This window comes from Culex pipiens, chromosome 3 (genome assembly GCF_016801865.2).
Source record: "Culex pipiens pallens isolate TS chromosome 3, TS_CPP_V2, whole genome shotgun sequence".
Taxonomy (NCBI): domain Eukaryota; kingdom Metazoa; phylum Arthropoda; class Insecta; order Diptera; family Culicidae; genus Culex; species Culex pipiens.
Genome location: NC_068939.1, coordinates 155,791,008 through 155,813,791, shown reverse-complemented (window position 1 = coordinate 155,813,791; position 22,784 = coordinate 155,791,008). Strand labels below are relative to the sequence as shown.

General features: G+C 44.4%; 3 protein-coding genes across 3 annotated transcripts in view; 1 reads left to right on the top strand and 2 right to left on the bottom strand.

The window, feature by feature from the left end:
• LOC120426773 (uncharacterized) overlaps positions 1 to 22,784 on the bottom strand; it is a 191,670-nt gene that overhangs the window by 21,893 nt on the left and 146,993 nt on the right. The window lies entirely within an intron of this gene.
• LOC120426760 (vitellogenin-A1-like) lies at positions 8,077 to 14,769 on the bottom strand. The gene is made up of 3 exons (XM_039591534.2): positions 14,620 to 14,769; positions 9,501 to 14,555; positions 8,077 to 9,437 (listed from the first exon to the last, which is right to left on the bottom strand). Exons 1-3 carry the CDS (start codon positions 14,648 to 14,650, stop codon positions 8,185 to 8,187), a joined length of 6,339 nt encoding a protein of 2,112 aa, XP_039447468.1. The 5' UTR covers positions 14,651 to 14,769; the 3' UTR covers positions 8,077 to 8,184.
• LOC120426761 (E3 ubiquitin-protein ligase TRIM37-like) lies at positions 15,232 to 17,297 on the top strand. The gene is made up of 3 exons (XM_039591536.2): positions 15,232 to 16,561; positions 16,619 to 16,825; positions 16,886 to 17,297. The coding sequence occupies exons 1-3, from the start codon at positions 15,423 to 15,425 to the stop codon at positions 17,265 to 17,267; spliced, it is 1,728 nt and encodes a 575-aa protein (XP_039447470.1). The 5' UTR covers positions 15,232 to 15,422; the 3' UTR covers positions 17,268 to 17,297.

Here is a 22,784-nt window from a genome sequence, read left to right as displayed (position 1 = left end):
GTAATAAGAAATAGGAAATAAGAATTGAGAAACCAGAAAGAAGAATCGAGAAATGAACGACGAGAAATAATAAATTGGAAATTAGAAATGAAGATTCAAATAAGAGGATAAGGAACATGACAAAAGAGGATTTCAATCATTTTTTTCGAAATAGATTTTTTTGAGATAAAGCGCATTTCAAAAAAATCAGTCTCAACAAGTCCAGCTTAGCCTTGAACTCGAACCGCTACAGAGTGTAAGGAACTTGCGAGAGGCATCAGCATATAGAAAGCAAAAAAAAGAACGTGAATACGTGATCGAAAAGCTTAAACAGCTGGGATTGAATGGACCTGTGGCAAAATTTTGCATGAATGAACGAATGAGCGGTGAGTGGTGCAGCGGATTTGTGCATGAGTGATAGCGACGTATACGTAAGTTTGTTGCCACTAAGCGTTTGATCTATTTTGGTGTGGAGAAAACTAGCGTTTTCTGGTGGTGACTCAGCCAGGCAAGAATTTCAGGAAGAGGTCTTCCTGGTCGAATGAATTATTCAATTTATACATGTTGTGCTGCGGTTTGTTAGTGGCAGAGGAATGGCCGTGTTAAGGTTTCGTCTTACAAAGTGTCTTAAATTATTCAAACTAATTCAGCCATACAAATGGAGCTGGTCCAAGTCTCGTGAACACACTTCATGCTCAACGAACTCTTATGGAGTTCCGAACGACGCAAGAATCGATCATAACTATAGCTCTATTGCCACTTTTGTCAACTTAATGTACTTCCAGACTGCTCGAAGCATCGAATCTTCATGCTGGTGATGTTTTTGAGATGATGTTTTACAGTTCGAAACGTTCCGAACACAATCGACCGATTTGTAAAGCTACAAACAATAAAACGCTTAGGAAAAACATAATCATTTACATAATTTGATTTTTGTTTTCTTGAACTGACTCGTTTCCATCGTCGCGAGCTCGTTCGACGGCACGTGGAGCTCACTTCCAGGGAACTCGTGAGACGACTTTATACAAACGTACAGTGATGAGTCGATTTTTGAATTTATGAAATATTCGACCTATTAATCAAGTTTGGAGCTAATAGTTTAAGGCGAAATGCCATATAACCTTGTTTTCAAATATGATTTTTATCAATTTAAGGATTCGTTGTTGAATTCGAAACTTCTCTGTACTACAGCAAAGAACCAAAATGAGCCTCTTTTAATGGTAATGATGCATTCAAATACGATTGTCCTATCGCCATTAGGCGGGAAACGGTGACACCCAGCACACGTTCATACGCCACAACAATTGAAAAGATGGGCTTGGTTTCGCTATAAACCAATCAAACTTATTCTTCAATTTTCGCCGTGTGCCGTATCGGAGTGCTTTGCCAACATGAAGATGAGACTCCTTGGGTGGGCTCAAAGAAATAAAACAACCTCTACTGACTCGAAACTATTTGTACACGCTAAAAAAATCTGTGGGCATTCCTATACTATATTTTTTCAAGAGACTTAAAAAAATACTTAAAATTTAGCAAGATTTATTTGGCAAATTTTGGCGAAAAAACAATCTTTTTTCTCTGTGTATGAACACTAGGGTGCCCAGAATATGGGACTTTTTCTCAAAACCTCGCTCCACAAGCTGAATATTGTTCCTTGACCTATTTTAGGACTCTGAGCCAAATATGAGCAAAATCGGTCAACATTTACCCATTGATACTCGGAGGTGAAGTTTGTATGGGAAAATTCGAAAAAATGTATGGAAACCCCAATTTTCTTACGGTTTGGTCTGCAGGGTGCGCTACTTCCATCCAAATATTCCCAAAAGTGAGATTCTTATTGGAAATTTAATGATATACAACTTTGTAGAACATACCAAATCTGTAAAACTCGACCCTGAAAAGTTATTAGCGATTTAAAAAAGTAATTTTTGTATGAAAAACGTTTTTTTCACCAACTTTAGGCTCGGGTATCAATGGGTTAATCTCAACCAATCTCGCTCAAAATTTACACAGATGCTTAAAATAACCCAAAAAACCGTTTTTTGCTTGTGGAGCAGGGGGTCATTTTTTCTGGGCACCCTAATGAACACGCAAATTTAGAGCCAGAAATTGCGTATACGTATGTTCTGGTAAAGAGAGCGCAGTGCGTTATAATTTAGTGCCAATTAGTTGGTCGAGTTCAAGAAACACATTACAACCGGCTGCCCTGTACCTACTATAGAGGCTCACTGGAAACGTGAGGATCTAGGCAAAACATGGGCCACGGGTTGCTGGCCGGAATTGGATTTCTATTTTTATGACACGAACATTAACGCAGATTTACACTGAAATGGATTTTTGTACATTTGCGATTTAGTTTTATAACAATTCAAAGCTGAATTTAATTAAAATCTAGTGTTTTCGACCTTTTGTCCACTTTCGATCTTATGTCCATTCGACCTTTCGTCCACTTTCGACTTTTTGTTGCTTCGACCTTTTGGCATTCGACTTTTTGTCCATTCGACCTTATGTCCTTCGACCTTCCCTTATTCCTTCCCAAAAAAACTCCAACTCCAAACGAAGCTTATTTGGGGATACCGTGGAGATTTTCCCTTGTCCCCTTGAAAAAGTGGAGCATCAAAACTTCCCGTCTTCCAAATCCTTTTCTTGTCAATGGACGGCTGTCGTGGTGTTCAGGATCGAAGTTTCGAATTCGCAAAATTGTTTGAAAGACGGAATTAGTTAATAAGAATTCCAGAAAAGATTTTTTCGTTCGAAATGACTTCTTTTCATGCATTTATAAATTTGCATAAGTGATAGTTCGTCTTGACCTTAATCCCAAGCAATTCAGCCAAAGACAACGAAGCTTAACCTCAAATAGGATCAGCTGAACTCTCCATTCTACGCTCAAATGCTCATCATTAATAACTTCCTTTTTCAAACCTGCACGCACACATACACCTAAACACACCTGTCAAACCAACCAATAAAAACCATCATAAAGCAGATTAGCTTCCAACGTTTTCAAGGCCAAACTATCTATCTTCAACGTCGCGCTATAGAGAGCGTGTCATCAATCGTGTTGGTACTTGTGTGCTCACAAACCACCACAACAACAACAAACACGACAGAGCCTCATTATCTCCTCAGAATTATTGTAATGGCCGGTTAAATTCTATTAATCAATCACTGATTCTCGACGAGGGGTCCCCCGCCGGCGGCAAGTGACAGTTCCCCACGGGGAAGAAAATGAACGTAATTAACATTCATGACTCCTCTCAAGCTTGCATCGTGTGGCGGTAACCGATGCATTTTCTCTCCGTGCAAAAAGAAGTTCCCACTGATTTGCCGTTTGCACTGTGCGACCCCTCGCCGGCAAAGGTGATGTGTCAAAAAAGGTTAAAAACTATGCAATTTTGCAACATTGAAAAAGCATTGTTTGTAAACAAAGATGTTGAGGGGTACGTCGATGGTAGCAATTTAATGTTACAATTATACCAACTTTCATATTTTAAGGGTCACAAAGGGACCACTTCTGACGGTCGTACATGATGCTACACGACAGTTACAGCACCGACTACCGGCAGGTCGCGACAAAAGACAGTCCTCGGTGCTAATGATGGGCACACACAACGCGAACGTGCGGCGAGTGTTTAATTCGCGCAATGTAAATCGCTAATTGTTCTTGGCTAGCCCCGGTTGTACCTACCACGGGCAGAGCTCGCACGGAGTTAATTGCAATTAACGAATCGTGAAGGAATCATGGGGTGGTAACCCGAGCAAAAAGGGCACTTTAAATTACCGCGATCACTTTCTCCGAAATTTGACGTTTCCACCGAACTATGCAATTCTTCTTCAGGGTCTTCAATTTAAGTTTTATTTCTCGAATTTAATTTTCTCGGGTATTCGCCACATAACGCAATTAAGTACCTGCTTAACCTCAGCTGACACCGCGCGCCTTGCATTAACGAAAAGGAAAGATTACAACTAAAGGATTAAGAAAGGTCCAAGTGAGGGGCTTTCCCCCCATCACCCGCAGCAGTACTTTGTCCAACGGGGCGCCATCAAACCCGTCGTGCGGCATGCGTGTAAATATCGGAAATCAATAATGTTTATGCTAATTGCGTTAATGGCTTATCCTGGCCTGGCGCGTTTAATTGATACTGACTTGTTTTATTGTTTTATTCGGACTTTTAACTTCGATTCCTCTTTCGATTTCGATTTCAAGCCATCTTGGTTAACCCTTAACGTACTAAGCTGCACTTTTGGGTAAAGTTATTCGATTTTGTTTTTTTAAAGATGTAAAATTTAAAAAACTTGGGAAAAAAGTTAATAAAAAAACGAGAAAAACAATATTTTTAAAACAGCGGATAATTGTCTTGTACAGCCCAGACTCGATTATCCGAAGCCTCGATTATCTGAAGTTTGGATTATTCGAAGTTCGATTATCCGTAGGTTTGTCTGGGACATCAGATAATCGAATCAAGAGATTTTTTTTAACTTTTTATTTTCTTAATTTTAACATTAAATTCGAGTTCTACGACTCCATTTAAGTCAAATTTGACTTGTCCTAAACACATTTTTATTGCATTTTACCATTTATAAGGAATACGAAATAAATTATTTTGTTTATGAAAATAAATAGAATTAAAAAAAACATTTAAAAAACATTTAAGGGTTAAGCTTGTCAACTGCCCAGATTCGGTGTTGGCTGATGGAATTTGTGCACTCTGAGAAATGTTTTTTCAGGCGTTGATTAAGGAATCGATTCCGTAGCCTCCAGTGTTCAAGTAAGCAATCGCAACCCGTAAAGAAGCGGTGAACTTAATCACAGTCCATGTTGCTGGTCCAATTAAGATGGAACAAGATTTTTGGGAGAAAATTAACATATTTAAATTTGTCTTTAGTGGAAGGAAATTGGGAGTTTTCAAGTCACCTACACACTTAGATTTTTTACCGAATTCGGTAATTGAAAAATCGGTTATGGGACCATCCATAAACCACGTGGACACTTTTTTGGAAATCTCCACCCCCCCCCCCCCCCCTTTCGTAGACAATTGTCCATACAAAAAAACCGTTTTTGTATGAAGCGTAGACGATCGCCTTACCCCCCCCCCCCCCCCCTAAGGTGTCCACGTGGTTTATGGATGGTCCCTATATTTAGATCGATAAACCATCTGTCAAAATGAGCAAAATTTTTACGAATTTCGGTAGTACGATGAACAATAATGAACTTTATTACCGAATATTGGTAAGTTTTTACCGAATATCGGTAAGTTTTTACCGAATTTGGTAATTTTCAGTTTCAACAGTTGAAAATTCGGTAAACTTTACCAGATCTGGAGCAATACGAGAAAAGGTCGGAAAAGGATTTTGACAGCTGGAGCTATTTTCAAAATTCCAGCACAACAGGTAATTTTGTCACAAAACTCGATGTTTTAAACAATAGCTAGCCTTCCCAGCTGCCCTCTAACGTTGCGGGTTTTGTTAAATAGTTACTTGTTTTCTCAGAATAAGCTAAATAGTTCTAGCTGTCAAAATGCTTATGCGTACTTTTCAAAGGTTGCTCCAGAAATTCGGTAGTTGAAAAATCGGTAAAGTTCTGATCGGTAAACCATCTGTCAAAATGAACAAAATTTTACCGAATTTCGGTTGTACGATGAACAAAAATGTACTTCATTACCGAATTTCGGTAAATTTTTTACCGAATTTCGGTTACTTTTTACCGAATTTCGATAACTTTTTACCGAATTTCGGCAACTTTTTACCGAATTTCGGTAACTTTTTACCGAATTTCGGTAATATTTTATTGAATTCGGTAATTTTCGGTTTTCCAAACTGTTCAGCAGATGAAAATTCTTTAAACTTTACCGAATTCGGTTAAAAAAATTTAAGTGTGTATGTTTACAATTTAAGTAAAAATCAGTTTGACTTTGTGTGACACCGAGGTTGGTAATGAAGTCTTCTTCATTTGTTTTTCAAAAAATGCTATCTGAGACTTCGATAGTTCTATCGCAGTGTCATGATTTTCTTTATGATTTGAGTTCGAGTCTGAAATTAGACTTTTATTAAGCTTCTTTAGATAGGTAATTTGAACGCACAAACATATTATCTAAATTAGACTTTCAAAAAAAAGGTCACCAAATTTAAAAAAAAAAAAAATTTCATGTCTTCAAACAAAAACTGAATTTATTTCATCGCAATTACATGAGATATTTTTTTTCAGAATTTAAGGAGCTTTTTATGGAAAGTTTATTCAAATTCCATATCATTGGCAAAAGCTGAAAATTATCGATTTTCGACTTCTCCCACAAAAAAATAACAATAATCCGATCTCTTACCTCCGCCTGTGTGCACTTTTGTTAAGCATGCAATTTAACTAAAATCTGGTGTGAAACATGTGAAATGAAGATTTCATTGCATTCAATAAAGAAGCTTATGACAATAACAATAAACATAAAAAATAAATGCTCTGAACCAGGAAATCAAAAATGTCGCATTGTGGGTGGCCGTTCGTTTTACGACTTTTGCCAAATTTTAAATCTCCTGCAAAAAAAAGACAATAGTAGTGTGTTAAATTTTGAAAACCTTTGCAAACGCCTCAAGTAACACCCGATTGATTTGAAATTTATCAAAATGACACTAATCTCCCGGTCAGAGCTCCGCAAGCTTCACCCCTGCTAGGAGTGCACCTTTGATTGGCGTGCATTTCTGCTGAAATCAACACTGATTTATGCACCAGGCAGTTAATCCTCGCAATAAACTGTCACGACAGGACTCGCGCCATAAGTTGGCTGCACCCGCGTCGAGCACGTTGTGTTTCTGTAAATACGGAAGACACGTCTTTCGCCTGGCCAGATTTGACATGCACTCATAATTCGCGTGTGTGATGTGACATTCTCGGAAATCGGCCAGACCGGGAAGCAATTGCACTTCTGCATTCTATACGGGTGAAGGTGCAGTTGGTGTACTTATTTTGGACCTGGTCCGTAATTTCGTAACTCTTTTTTTAGACTTAAGGCAAATATAGGGACAGGTGCTTAGGATGATCACTTGCAGCTGCACCTTCACTGGAGTTACTTTTAGATCTAGATCTTAAACACATCAATTTCTCCAATACAACAGTTCCAAGAACAATGATTGAATAGTTCTGTAATGCAAGGCGCAGTTTATCCACTGGCTCTCTCTATTTTGACATTTATTGAAACGGACGGCTGCGCCGCAAGTGATCCTGGCCAGCCTTCGCGTCAACGTGAAATAGACGCTTGTGGTTTGCTGCCATGGCGCCTTGCGATCAAACCCAGAAACCGTTCTTTGTTTGTTCCTTGTGGTTGCATTCTAAAAGGAGAGAAATATGTCTCATTAAAATGCCGCCGTGGTGAATATGTCCCGGCTGCATATTTAAAATAATATAGTTATTTCCCATAGGCACAGCCTCAGCTGTGGCTTCCTTCTAAGGATCGTAACGACTCAATTTATCGATCATTTGCGCTGCTGGATCATTGCTGTCAGGTGGCTCAAAGTCTATAAATTCAACGCTCGTTATCTGGTCGATCTATGCATGCTACTGTCCAGTGGTCTCCAAGCTACCACGATGTCCAAGCTATCCAACAAGCAGCTTGAAACCCACTGCAATGCTTTCGGCGAACACGCACTCCACTGCAACTGTTGTAGTTCCACTTTGTACAGATCTGGCGATCAGAAATTTGCATAAAAGCGCCTAGCCCCCTTAAATAGGGCAAACCTCCCAAGGCTCGTAAGTAACAGACTAGACCACACGAAAGAAGGAAACTGTCCCGTCGATCACCAGTCTCAGACGATCGAGCCGAATGGCAAGCCTGCGCGTTGACCTTATTCATCATCCCGACTCCAAACATTGTTTCAACCGCTGTGAAGTGCGGGCTTTCTATCAATTTAGAAATCGCCGCAGGAAGTATTACGCCTTAATTAAGACATTCTCATTAGAATAAATTTCCCATTCAGACACGCAGAGCGGTCCCAGTAAATGGGAGTGATTTATCTGTTAACTCATCGGAAATAATGAGCATTTCGGTGGTTGGGGGAAACCTGGGAGCGGTTTCTTTCAAATGCATCGGGACCGAAAAGAAACACCAATGCTTTGATTAATTGCCAAATTATGCTTTATTCGCTTGATTCTTACTTTATACTTTGTCCAAATTCATTGCTTTCCGATATTCGTTGTGTTCCAAAGATTCAAAAGTCTCCTCACTGAGCGTACACGCAGGTCTTCGGGATGTTGAACTTGAGCGTCTTGGTGACCTGGTGGCTCGACATGTCCGGGTTGTAGCCCTTGGCGATCTGGTTCTTGTACAGCTTTACGCTCTGGTCGTCACTGTCGTGGCAGTGCACGTCGACGTACTTTTGCAGCTTGTTGGAGGCCACACAGTGCGACGGGCACACCGGCAGCGGGCGCTTGGTGATGCAGGTCTTGGCGCCCTGCTCGACGATCTGGTGCTGGTGCTGGATTTCGCATTCCTTCAGGGTGTGCTTCTGGCGGTCGGCGTGGAACTCCTTGTAGGTGCCCTTGCTTTCCTTGTTGATGTTGCGGGTGATCTTCTCTTCCTCGGAGCTGCTGCTGGACGAGCTGTCAGAGTTGGACTTGGAGTCGGACTCGGAAGACGACGAGCTGGACGAGCTAGACGACGACGAGCTGTCGGACGAGCTGGAAGAATCCTCAACGTTGTGGTTGTAGTAGCGGTAACGCTTGCGGCCAGCTTCCTGCTCGCTGATGACATTTCCGTAGAACACCTCCTCCTTGACGCACTCTTCCTTGGCCTTCTGTTGGTAAGCGATGTTGAAAGCCTTGGCCGGACCAGAGCAGTTCTGACCAGTCAGGGCGTACGAAGCAGCAAAGAATTCCGGCTGGCTCATGTAGCACTGATCGGGGGTGACATAGTCATCGTACAGTTCACCGTTGTTGGTTCCGCACAGACCGACGAAGTTATCAAAGTACTTCTGGTCAGCAAAGACGCGAGCACGCTGTCCGTCCAACACAATCTTCACATCATCGTTGCGAATGCTGATCTCAATCTCCTTGCCAGGCAGAGCGTAGCAACGGAACAGGGGCTGGTCGCCTCCATTATCGTTGGTGTACAGCTCAACAGCGTACTTCTCATGGATCTGTTGGGGCTTTCCGTTGATGAACACTTCCGGAAGCTCGGCTCCCTTCGGCAGGATATCAATGTTGTAGTCGTTCTGCTTGTACTGTCCCAGGACAACCTTGAAGTACAGCTCTTGCGATGGTCCCGAACGGGCCAACACGCTGATCTGTTCGTCCTCGCTGAATCCGTTCTTGAAACGGTACTCGGTGTCAGCGTTCTGGAAGTGAGACTGCTGGGCGTAGTACTCGTAGTCGGGCTTCACGGTGTGCAAAACCACATGCCAGCATTCACCCATGTTGTACTCGTAGTTGCGTCCATCGAAGGTATCGACGTACTTGCTGGAAACGGCACAGGAAGCTGTCGAGAAGAACAAAACAAATCAGTTTCAAAAGCAAAGACTTCCACAATAGCAATACTCACATTTGTAGTTTCCTTGGTAGGCATAAGTTCCCAGACGCTCGTACCAGGCGAGATCGGTGTGGACGGCGGTCAAGTAGCGAGCCCAGAAGCTGTCAACCGGGTAGTTCTCAATCTCGAAGGCGTATTCCGGAGCAAAGGCAGAAGCGTTCAGGTAGTCTCCATAAGGCGACATTTCGAACTCAAACTCAATCTTGTTGGACTTGCCCTTGTAGAGGTAGTTAGGTTCGAACCACGGGTAGGTCATGTGCTGCACCCAATCAACAACCTTGTGAGTCCAGTTACGGGCATACGATCCGACATCCTTCAGTTCAACGTCAAGCTTGTACTGATCCAGATATCCAGCCTGGCGAGTAGCGTTCTGGCAGTCTTGCAGTTGGAAACGTCCCTCATCCATCTGTTGCTTGCAGCGTTGTCCGACCTCGGAGATGCGCAGCTTGTGACGGTACTCATCCGACTGCTTCAGCTTGCCCTTCATCGAGACCTGAGCTCCTCCCTGGCACTTCTCACCGTACGACAGTTCCCAGCGGAGAGACGAATCCATATCGTGGTTCAGAGCGTTGATGAAGTTCAGCTTGGGCATGTTCGGGAACTCGTTGGTGGCAGACAGGCACATCTGGAATTGCTTTCCGTTGTGCGGCACTCCGAAGAAGCGATCAGACGGCGAGTACGGGCTTCCAGAGAAGAAGACCAGCATACGAGACTTCTCGTCAACCGGGCTATCGGCGTAGGCAGTGGTCAGAACATATTCGGCCTTCTTTTCGCGACCTTCAAAGACAAATCCAAAGTCGAACACGGTGACATCGCTGTTGCGGATTCCGGCGGCGGCGTTCTTGATGAACTGTTCCTGACGACGCTGGCTTCCAGCGTTGAAGACGAAGGGCTGAGCAAGGTTGTTCTCGTTGTAGTATCCAGCGTAAGCGTGACGTCCCTTCGGGTGCTTGATGTCGGATTCCTGGAAGTCCTGGTCGAAGTCTCCCTCGTTGTAGTGAGCCAGAACGCGGACCTTCTTGGCACCAGTGCGCTGGGCATCGTAGTACACATTCAGCTGGTGATAATGCAGAGGCTGGTAGGCAAACGGATGGACCAGGGCGGCCAGATAGTCACCTTCCTGAACATGCTCAAGGATGCTTTGAACATCGATGATGTCTTCGTCGTACTTGGCGTGCACACGCAGAGCAAAGCCAAACATGTCCTGGCCAACAGTCTGTTGGAAAGTCTGAGTGTTGTGCTCGTTGGCGTGGATGATCTTGGCGTTCGGGTTCTCAGAAATCGGGCGCATGTCGGTGATGTCCTTGAATCCAGTGTACGGCCAGGCGCTCAGATGGAACAGCAGCTTGTCTTCCTTCTTGTCCAGAATCTCAAGCTCGGTTTCGTATTGGTCATTCTCAAGGTCCCAGTTGAACTCCAGGCTCAAAGGCAGGAAGACTTGAATCTTCTTCTGGACTCCAGAAATGTAGCGTTGATGGTCGAACGGAGTGATGAATCCAATCTTGGAATCGATCAAGCGGTGGAACACCAGGTTAGCATCAACAGATCCGTTCAGCACGCGTGGCACGTGGATGAAGTCGTCGTTTTCGGTTTCCGGGTGACCAGCAGGCTTCTTGACAATGCTGGGGTGGGTCTTGATGGTGGCTTCGGTTTCGATCTTGACAACAGTCGGGTTCTTCAGGGTGTACACGAAAGGCAGACCAGAAGCCAACGGGAAGGCAAGAGTGAGTGGCTGGTATTGGTAGAACTTGGTGATGTTGAAGCTCATGCCGTCTTCCAGATCATCGCACAGCTCCTTCAGCTTGCGTGGGATGTTTTCAATGGTCTGGTTGTTGAAAGCAGCAAAGTATTTACCGTTGAACAGCGGCAGCAGCAGCTGACCTTCCATCTCTTCGGCTTCCTGAGGGTCAATGTTGAGCAGCTTGGCGATGCGAGTGGTCGAGTACTTCTGGAAGTACTTGCTGTTTTGCTCGTTGTACTTCTTGTTCATCTCGTTCTGGGACTCGTGAGTCTTGAAGTATTTCTCGAAGTATTCGCTCTTCTTTTCCGGGAACTGTTGGTAATACTTGTAGTAGTAATCGGCCGATTTGTAGTCTTCCGAGATGTTGCTAGAATCGTACTGCTTGTCAACGAGGTCCAGGAAGGTTTCCATGCTCGACACCAGATACCAGAAAGTGGTGTGTCTCTTGACTCCACCCAGGTTCTTGCGCAGATGCAGGAACATACCATTAGGAAGCCAGTGATCATCAGAGGCGATTTGTCCAACGTACATGCGGTAAGCCATCTCCAGGTTGTTGAGAGCGATATCACGCAGGTAGTTAGAAGAGTATTGCAGACCGTACACTTCCGGATCCAGCAGCTTGATGGCGGCCTTGGCGTTGTTGGCGAAGGTGCTATCAGCTTCGTACTCATCAGCTTGGGAAGCGTATTCCAGGGCAGTCTTGACGGCAGCGCGCACGTACAGGCTAGGCTCCTCGTTGGTTTGCTGGGCCATGCGTTGCATCATCTCAATTTGTGGTTCAGCGCGGATCAAAAGATGAACAGCGGCGCATCGTACCTCATGAACGTCTCCGGTGTTTTGGTACACCTTGAACAGCACAGAGCGGGCGAGTTTAGGGAAGTTTTCAACCAGCTTGTCCATACCGGCAACAATGCACAGGCGCTGGAAGTCGCTGACGGGGATCTTGCCTTCCAGGTAGGGCTCGAACACGTTCAGAATCTCCGGATGTCCGAGGTTTCCAAGGGCACGGATGTAGACCTGGATCTTGATGCTGTCTCCTTCGTTGACGGCTTCACGCAATTGATGAGCCAGCCATGGGACAATCTTGTGGGCGACGATCTTGTAGTCGGAATCAGCCAGACGGCCAAAGCTGTGGACTGGGTAGTAGTTGTAGGCAGAGCGGTTGCTGACATGGGCCTGGTTCACGAAATGGGTGAACGAGATCAGAGCAGTGACGTTCAGGCTGTCCTGGTGTTGCACGGTGTCGGAGGTGACCAGCAGGAAGAACTCATGCATCAGCGGCTCGGTCGGGTAACGGATCGATTGGGGCAGAGTAGCGATAACGCTGGCAGCCTCAGCTCCACGCAGTTTCTTCTCTTCGATGAATTCCTTGATCACCTTGAAAGCTGGAGGAGTTCCAGCCTCGGCCAAAGCGTCGCGGAAAGTGTTCCAGGCGTCACAACGCTTGGCGAACTTCTCGCTGTGGTTGTCTCCCTCCTGGCGCTCCTTCTGGGAAACGAAGAACTTCTGGGCGACCTCGTAGATTTCCTTGTAGTCCATGGTGCGGATGGCACGGCACAGAATGTTGAACTTGTTCAGGGTGTTGGACTGGGGCAGGTTGGACGGGTTCTGGAGCTCATCGGCGATCTCCTGGACCAGCTTGCTGACGGCACGGGGTCCATCAACGTTGCGAGCGTACTGCACGGTGTATCCCTTGTATCCGGTGTAGAAAGGCAGGAATGGGGCCTGGGGAGCCTCCTTGAAGCTCTCTGGCATTGGCTGGTAGTATTGTTCCTCGCTGCTCAGAGAATCAGATTCGCTGGAAGACGACGAGGATGACGACTGCGACGAGGACGATGAGGAAGACGACGAAGACGACGACGACGATCCAGATCCAGATTGTTTGCTGTTTTCGTTCGATTCCGAAGAGCTGCTGGAAGAGCTCGACGACTTGGAATCGTCAGAGCTGCTCGAGTCGGAAGAGGTATCGTTGTTACGGCTCAGACGGTACTGGTCCATCTTGTAGGCTTCGTAGTACTTCTTTTCCTTCTGGGCGTTGAGATCACGACGGGTACGACGGTTCTTGACATCCTTCAGGAGCTGCTTGTGTTGTTCGACTGGGCTGACCTTGGGGTTGTCCTTCTGGTTCTTTTGTTCTTCCGAGCTTGAGCTGGAGGAATCCGAAGAGCTGGACGAGTCAGATTCAGACGAGGAAGAAGATGACGAAGATGATGAAGACGAGGACGAAGAGGATGACGAAGATGACGAGGACGACGAGGAGTCGGTCTCATTTCCTGGGCGCACGCTGTTCTTCTTATCGTTGGCCATGTTGTAGCTGTAGACAAGGTCGACGAACACTTGACGATCCTCAGCCGGACCCATCGGGACCTTATCGTAGGGGACAACTCGGTCGAGAGTCATGTTGACCTGGGAGTAGACCATAGCCTTCTGGTCATCAACCATCGACGGGGCGACGATGACCTTGTTGACAGTGCTGGACGATTGGATGGTGTAGTTGTACCAGGTACCGGTCAGGAACATGCGACCAACAACGGCCTTTGAGGCAACATTTCCCATCTGGTTGGAGTTGGGCTTGAAGTCACTTTGGCCACTGAATCCGAAGTGGTATCCCATGCGCTGTTCGCAACGGTCAAAGTTCTGGGTCTTGTGCACTTCGACAAAGTATTGGTTGTCTTCGCGCAATTCGGGTCTCGGGACGAAGCGCTTGTTTCCCTTGATAACGTGTTCCGGGACAACGTTCACATCGTACAGGGTTTCGCATTCTCCAGTAACCAGGGGCTCCATGACCTTGTACACACCGGTGAAGGTGGTGTTCTCGGGGAACTGGTTGTACTTGGACTTGATGACGTTAGCTCCGCGGGTATCCAGCTGCAGCTGGCTAGCCCAGGCCTTCAGGATGTTGACTTCGTGGTTCGGAACGGTCTGCTCGACGTACAGTCCCTTGATGGCTCCCTTGCGGTAGCGGATGGCGAAGGGCTTAGCGCTGAACGGCATGGGTTGCCACTTGAGCTTCTGGTTGAGCTCTCTCCAGATGTTGGTACGGTAACCCTGAGGCAGCTCCTCGTTGAAGGTAGCGTACTCGGCTTGTTTCACGTAGCACACCACGTATTGTGGGTCCTTGGGACGCACAATCAGGCGGGCACGAGTGATCACACCGGTCCACTGATCGGCAAGATCAGCCAGGGCGGTCATGGTCCTCGACGTGACATTGTAGACGTATTCGCGGTTCGGTTCCCAGGCACCAAACTCGAATCCGGTCTTGTTCTCCGGGCGTCGGTTGTAGAACTCGTTCTGGTACTCATACTGGTACGCAGTACTGATCCCCACTGCGTTTGGAAGATCGGTGTTAATCCAGGTGTTTTGATCTAGGAGTGGTTTGATAGTACTTACCCAAGGCGAGGAGGAGTAGTTTCGCAAACATGGTTTGTTCGTTGAGACAGTAGAATCCTTCGCTTAGTGTTCACCGAGAAAGGAAGAACTGAAGTGTGATGAATGAGTTCCAGGACCAGGTTTTTATATGGAACATTTTGCTGGAATCATCAATATGTTCATCAATGAATCGATCCAGATGGTCTATCATGGCGCTGATTATGCAAATATATTTTCTTCATGCAGTCAATGGCCGCTGTAATTGAATGAGAGATAAGGATCGTTCAGCTGGTAGAGCATGATAACATCACACCCTGATGGTGAGGCATGATGATCGAAATCGAATGCAGCGTCACTGTTTTCACTGTCAGCTATTTTTGGAAATTTTGACTCTCATTTTCAACCGGTGATCCACGCCAGAGAGCAACAAGCCCGACGCACTTGCGCGCCATGCTTGTTGGGGAAGGTTTGGCCGTAAATTTTCACTGTCGTCTGCCAAAAATAGATTTTCCGAGAGAGCACAAACGAACGAGAGTCGGGAAATGTTTCAGACACTAGTCACTACACCCGGTAGGGTTAGTTTTCTTGAGAAGCGATCGCGAAAAAGGTCGAAATTCATTCTTTTTGGTGTGGCGTATTCTGACGGTGTTTGTTTTAATCAATTTGTGTTGGATTACCTCACAGTGCAGTGAAGTGATAAGCAGGTCACAGCCCCGGGGGGGAGAGCGCTGACCTACCGGATGTTGAGCTGAATCTCCAAGACGGTTTTTGCAAGCGCTTGTTTACGACTCGTCTAATCTGGATGCTGACGCGGTTTAATCGCGATGGCCAGTGAATTATCGCAACAACAGCAGCAGGAGCAGCTGTTGAAAGAGTTGAGCGAGAGTTTAGAGTGCCAGATCTGCTTGAAGACAACGGACGATCCCCATCTGTGTCCAAAGTGTTCCAAGTTTTACTGTTTCGTGTGCATCCGGGACTGGCTGCAAAAGTCTGGGAAGGATGCCTGTCCGAACTGTTTGGGAAGCGTGTGCTTGGCAGAGTTTGTCAAGTTTCGCTGGGGAAATGGGATTGAATCGTTGAGGAATTTGGTGGCCAAGCCGGAGGTGACTGGGTCTACGTCGAAGAGTTTGGGGATAGCTTTGAAGAGGACCCAGGAGGCGTTCGACGGCGTTACGGAGCGAATACAGCAAACGCTGGCTAAGAGGAAGGAAGCGTTGAAGGCTTCGAAGGACGGGTTAATCAAGTCGATCAACATTCTGGTTCAACAAGAGTTTCGTGAGGTACACAAGCAGTACAACGACAAGTTGGCCGAAGTAGACGCTTGGAATGACATTCTTACCAAGGAGCTTAACAAATCGGAGGTTAACTTGTATGCGTTGAAGGACAGCGTATCTAAAGAGCCATCAACGGAAACGGAGCGGCAACAGCTGGAATCGCAATGCCAAGTGTTGACGAAGAAGCTGCAGCTGTTGGCTCCGAACGTAGCGGAGCACAGGTTCTACTGTAAGCTAATGCCGGCACCGTCGAGTTGGCGGTTCACTGTGAGAAACTTCAGCCAGGCACGGACTGAGAATAAGATTCAATACTCGGACCTGGTGAGGGACGATTTGGGAAACACCTGGAGATTGGAGATCCACCCGAATGGATTCGGGGACGCCAAGAACACGAGCGTGAGTGTGTTTCTACAGCTGTACGAAGGAATCGAGGGAAGGTACCACTACGTCATAGAACTCCCGAACCGCCTCCATCCGTACCACACGTACGAGGACGAGGACATATTCGAGCTGCGCAAGGGCTGGGGTCAGAATCACTTCGTGGACCAGAAGCTGCTGTTCGATCGGTATCTGGAGAACGATTCGTTCGAGCTGCGGTTCTCCGTTCGCTCGCCGCATTTAATCGACAAGTACGACTGCTTGCGCAAGTACGCCGACAAGCTGGAGCGCAACAATTCCGCACTCAGGGAGTACGTCAAAGGGTAGATTTTTGAGATATTCGAGTTCTGACAAATTTCCGTTTCCAGGGAATGTTCCGTCGACTGTGTCAACGAGGCGTGCTGCATTCGTAACGTGGCCGAGGTGAGCAACGCCTTTGGCTGCCTGTACTCGGACAGCATCCGGGATGATCTGGGAGGTTCGTGGAGGCTGCAGGTCTACCCCGGCGGGAACGGTGAGATGAAGGGACTGTTTGTTGGAGTGTTTCTGGAAATGGTCGACGGGATTCCCAACTCGTAAGTTTAATGGTTTGAGAATATTAGGTGGGTAATGATTGCTGATCTTTTTAAAAACAGGTACGAGTTCACGGTAACGCTGGTGGGCGAGGGCTTCAAATCCGTCAAAAAGTCGTTGGAGCACAACTTCCAGCCGTGGATGCCGTTCGGCTGGAAGAATTTTATCTCTCGCGGGGAATTTCTCGAGGGTGGTTACATTAAAAAGGATGCCCTCATGGTGAAACTGGCCATCAGACCACCCACGGTTGGCCACAAGTTCAACTACCTGCGGCAGTATCACGACAAAGCGATTAGAGATATCGTCCAAGCTCAGTCGAAACCGGCCTCTTCCTCCTCACTACTGAACAGCAAACCCTTCGAAGCTCCGTTGAGCTTCTTCAAGAAGATTCTGCCGCGAACGCCCAGCCAGGACCAGCCTGGATGTTCAACGCCTCCCAAGTGACCCCATCATGTTCTACGCCTGTTTGTGTAATAAAAACTGTAACCCAACACTTGTTCTCGCTGCGCGTCGTCAGAAACGCGCTTGTCCGTAATCCCTGTTCCGACCGATAAATCACCAGCCCAGGCGTGAACTCGTGATCCATAAATCACCCCGGCAAAGCACCTCACCTGGGAGAGGTGGGAGAGGGTCAATAAATTTCCGTTTTTAATTCCGCTCAATTACAGAGCTTTTAACGGGGCCTAAACAGGGGTATAAATTTGAAGAGATGATGGTCGTGTGGCCGCCGTTGAAGAGCGTGCGAAAATGGGCTGGGTTACCTCCTCTACACCTCTGTGGCAACAAACGGTCATGAATATGGACTAGACGGCTGTAGGTTCGATGAATGGAGTATGGCCAGTAGCAGAGAAGTACATCGAGGGTCACTAAGTAGAATGTATGGCGGTTTAGAAGGAAACCTCGTGCCACGGTGGCGCTGATTACAAGTTATGGAGTCAATTTGTACGGTTGTCGTATAGTGATGTAGATTAAAGTTCATGCAACGGTAAGTGGTTTAATGAGGTAGATCATTAAATTAGTACATTTAAATGACTTGTTGTTCGTTTTTTGATTTTTTTTGCAATTTCATTTAGGTTATTGCAAAATTCAATAAACATAATTTCAATTGAAGCGATTGAATTGAGGTCAGCAGTCTACCGCAGTTTGCTCGACCTTATAACACAAAACACCATTCAATCATCTATTCATTTCCAGCTGACACCAATCCTTCATCCTTCTTGCATCGATTTGACATTTGTTGTTTGCAAATCACGATGAACTTTTATCATCGCGCGTACTTCCACAAGCAACACAAGTAACCACCTTCCCCCAACTGTCGATATCAACGAAACACAGTCGCTGATTACTGTATCATTAAGCCATCAATCGGTAATTTCGTACGCGCGCGCGCCCGCGTTCCTCCCAGAACCGCGAGGCAAAATGTCATTCCGTCATAACACCAAAAGGTTTACGCAGCATCTTCGTCTTCAATGGGGACCCCCCAAACCATACCCCTTTTGACTCGCCACGTTCATTCATAAGTTGCGATCGTCTCGCCGTGGGCTCTTCAGAATGTGTACAGGTCACGTTTCTCAAATCAAATCTACGCGCCTGACTGATTGCCGCGACTGACCGCGGCTATAATTATGTCATATTTACGTCTTCGCCAAACGACCGCGCTGTAGATGCTGGATCATCTCTTTCGCTATTGAATCTTGTTTGCCACGGCAGTACAAAAGGTAGAGCCGTTTGAAACGTCCGATGACGTCTGATTGATACGACCTTTTTACGATACTTTTCGACGGCGCGTTACCGGGAGTCAAAGGTGAGAACATGATCCTACAAGATCTTGAGGATTTAACTCTGAAGAAGACGATCGAAACGTCGAAAATCTCAACCTTCTTGTTTAGAAATCCACTCAGATCACCCTAGCCCATCTTAATCAATCTCCTGATTACGGTGATTACTTCCAACACGATCTTCATTACCTACCGGCAAATAATCACCGGCAATTATGTCACCCTCCCGGGGGCCCCCTCGGAGATCTCGGCGACAAATTCCGACGTCGGGAAATCGCCGCGCCAATTAGCGAGCCAATCGATTGACAGTGATCTGCCGAGCCCGGGCGACCTTCGATCATCGTTCGACAACAGCTCTGTTGTCTTTGCACGCTTGGGCAAGTCCTGGACGAGTTCGGCGGCGCCTGGTACCCAGCAGGCTCATCTGGCCATAACTGCACATTTAATTGGACACTTCACACCTCTCCCGCGTAGATAAACACTTCCTGAAGGGGGATGGAAGGGTTAGGGTGGTTCAATTTTGTAGAACATTACAAAGCGATCCGAATTGATCTGTCAAAATGACATTAATTTGCAGAATATCGCAAGCCATCCGAATTGATCTGTCAAAGTTCCTTTGCTCAAACACGGTTTGGGAAATAACTTTGCGGAACATTGCAAAGCGATCGGATTAGATCTGTCGAAGTGTCTAAAAAAATTGTACTTTGGAAACAACTTTCCAGAACAACGCAAAGCGATTCGCAGAGTCGGAGTCATCAATTTTTTTGGAGTTGAAGACGGTGTCGCAAATCATGCCAAAAAACGCCACCCTAACCAATCGAGATAGAGATCTCACGAAACGCTGCTACAACTCTCAAGAGTGCATGCATGCAGTTCCCGTTGAGACGAATCGATCGATCAATCTCGCCGGGGTGTTACGGATGCTTGAGGGAGTTTGTTGCATCCCGCGACCTTGCCGCGCAAAAGAGGAGGCCGTTGTTGTGATTGCCTGCTGGGGAGTGTGACTATATTTGCTCAATGAGTCAATCGGCTGGTGGTGCCGGTTTGAGTGATGCATCACGATCTTCCGCGGGCAGATTCCTCCCCCCCCCCCTTGGGTGTACAGAACCGGTGAATGAACAGGTGTATAAATTAAGTGACGGTTGGCTTACCGGTTAAAAGTCAGAAAATAAACATATTTTCATTGAGAGAACGGCGCGCATTACCTGGGAATAAATGGAGAAAACAAGTTGGCGATTAGTTCTGAGTGGGTTTGTGGTGGGATGTAATTGATGCCGTTGTTGTTGAACTTTGGGTTAGTTGTAATCTATTAATAACGATTAATACTTAATGCAAAAATTACAAAGTTTCTCTTAAAAACAACCATGCGCACTCCCTTATTTTTGCCACCCCCACAGATAAATGTGGGTGCGCATGGTTGCTTAAGATGATTCTAATTCCATACGATTTATACCCGAAATTTACAATTTTATTTATTGGCAGGGTCTTCACTAAATTTCAATTCTGTCGATTGGAGCATGTTCAGGCATACCAAATCTATCATACCTTGATGAAACTAAAGTGTTCACTGACATAAACTTCAAAAGTGTCGAGTTGTGTCATCAACTGAATTAATGTTGTTGTTTATTGAATTATGGTGACATTTGTCACCAGAAAATAAATCGAAAATTTTGGTAAAGTTTATAAATACAGTGACGAAAGCTTAAAACTTCGTCGCCGTCGTGCTAACTTGTCGTACGTGCATTTTGGGCCAAATTGAGTTTAGAACGCCATTTTGTGCATCTCACAATGCCACATCTTTTGACCTTCACAGATCCCCAAAATTCGATTTCAATCCTTAGATATTCAAATGAAAACCAAAAAAGCTCCGAAATTTTTTGTCACTTTTCATATAAAAGTAGTTTCAATCTTGTCGTGCTATCTTGTCACTCCCTGAAAATTGATGAAAGTGCGACAAAAGGCCAAAGGGATTTCATGATACGTTTGACGCACGTACAAGTTAGGCTACCGTAAACATTTGTAATTATAACTCGGGACCCCAACAACCAACTTCAATCAAACTTCGGGACAATGCACAGAATGGTCAGCCAAACAAAACGTGTTTGTTATTGTTTACATTGCGTGCTCTCGTTTTTGTTTATTCAATGTCAAGCACAAAAACGCGTTTTTCTCGGATGATGGGTGTGACAAGATAGCACGACGACGTCGACTTGATTTTAATTGAGCTTTTGTCCAGTTTTAAAATGATCAATTTTATGAAAGATATTTTGTCAATAAAAATATCAAGAACACAACTGATTATATTTGATTTTTGTTTAGAACATCTGTTTTGAAACCTATATTAGACTTTAATTAATCTTCTAATGTAAAGTAGATTCCAATTTTCGTCAATATCTGCACCATGTAAAAACTTTAGTACACTTTGTTTGAGTTTCTTTTAATATTAAAATATTTTTCGATGTAGAACGTGGAATACAAGATCGAAAATTTAAGTATTAAATCTTGTTTCAAAATGTAGTATCACCTTGGAAAAGGTGTTTTTTTAAAGACGAAGAGTTGATAAAATCATAGCATACTGCAACTCATTATTTTCAATCAACTCAACTAACTCTCTGCTGCCAAAATAATCGATTTGACTTTTTCAACAAAATTTCAGGATGAGGAGAATTTAGAAAAACAAATGGTTTACTTTTGAAATAATAGATTTTTGGAGTTGTTTTCTTTTTCATATATTTTTTCGAAAATGTTTGATGAAAACCAAAAATTCTTCAGAACAAAATATTATTTGATTTATTGAGAGGTCATTTCTGACTAAAAACGAACCTCAAGCTTAAACAGCTGCCAAAATGAACGGATTTGTTCAAGGAACGAGATTTTTCAGCAAAGTTTTCTTAAGATTACAAAACGCCTTAATTAAGTTATATTGAGAAAAACTTGATAAATTGCACAATCCTTAAAAATCACTTTGACCTTATCTCACCCGCAGACCCAATGCCACCTTAACTGGCGGTACATTAAAGATATTCAAAACAACTCAAACTTTTGAAGCGAGTCTTAATCAGTGGTTTGAGTCCCCGTCAAATATGAATTGTATTTAGTGATGTTTACCCTCTAATGCCCATTTTTTCGAACATTTTTGTATTTCCCGTGTTCAGGAGGTCATTTTGAGCAACTTTTGTTCTACAAAAAACTTTAGTTCTCTTGTGTTATGTTTCTCTTGTTTAATATTTAGAATTTTTATTTACATTGATCTTGTTCAATTAATGTAACTTTTTTATTAATTTTTTTTGTTTATCACCTTTTGCCTATCTTGTTTTTTTTATGTTTTTGCAGTCACTTTTTCAATTGTTTTTGTTGTTGTTTTTCACATTTTCTACTATAGAACGGTATCATTATCAATTAAATTGAAAATAAAGCTTAGAAGCACAGTCTGGTACACTACAATAATTACTGCATACTTATTTTCACAAATAAGAAATGTTAGTAAGAGGCCCAGTAAAAGTTGACCCCAGAAAAAAATACTTTTTTGAAAACATTGGCAAAGTAATTTAAAATAAGTCAAACTTTCAAACGTTACATTTTCTTAAATGTAACTAATTCTTCTTTTCAATGTATTTTAAGAACAAAAATTGGCTGAAAAATTGATTTTTGATGAATTTTTAGAAAGATTGTAGAGGGTTAAAGTATTTTTATTTAAATCATCGGTAAAAAATCAAAAAATGTTTCATTTTTACAAAATTGAAAATCAGATCAATATTCAGCAATTCCATTTGAAAAGAGCCCAAACCGAAAAAATGTTCTCCGATCGGGCTCAAAATTTTTCTGGGAGTTCTACGGCCAAAATAATTAGACCCGTTCTTTTTTGTTTGGCAGTTAGGGTGACCTACATCGTGCTAGGGTGGTTCGAAAAATGGCAATTTTCGTCATTTTTCACAAAAACCACTTTTTTCGAAAAATCATGTCTCCGCGCCATTTTATCCGATTTTAGCTGTCTTAGACGCAAAAAAAGGTGATGAGTTTGGCTATTTGGGAAAAATAGTAAGAAATTTCAAAAAGCTAGTTTAAGATTTAAAAAAGTCGCATGACAAGTTAAAATGGTGTTTTGACCGTGTCTGGACCAAAGAGCCTATGTCTGAAAATATTTCTATCGGTTTTAGTGAAAAAAGTTATTTTTTGCCGATTT

Coding starts and splice junctions, on each gene's coding strand:
- LOC120426760 (XM_039591534.2), bottom strand. CDS start 14,650: ATGTTTGCGAAACTACTCCTCCTCGCCTTGG. Junction 14,556..14,619: donor ACTACTCCTCCTCGCCTTGG/GTAAGTACTATC, acceptor TTCCAAACGCAG/TGGGGATCAGTACTGCGTAC. Junction 9,438..9,500: donor CTACCAAGGAAACTACAAAT/GTGAGTATTGCT, acceptor TCTTCTCGACAG/CTTCCTGTGCCGTTTCCAGC.
- LOC120426761 (XM_039591536.2), top strand. CDS start 15,423: ATGGCCAGTGAATTATCGCAACAACAGCAGCAGGAGCAGCTGTTGAAA. Junction 16,562..16,618: donor AACAATTCCGCACTCAGGGA/GTACGTCAAAGG, acceptor TTCCGTTTCCAG/GGAATGTTCCGTCGACTGTG. Junction 16,826..16,885: donor GTCGACGGGATTCCCAACTC/GTAAGTTTAATG, acceptor TTTTAAAAACAG/GTACGAGTTCACGGTAACGC.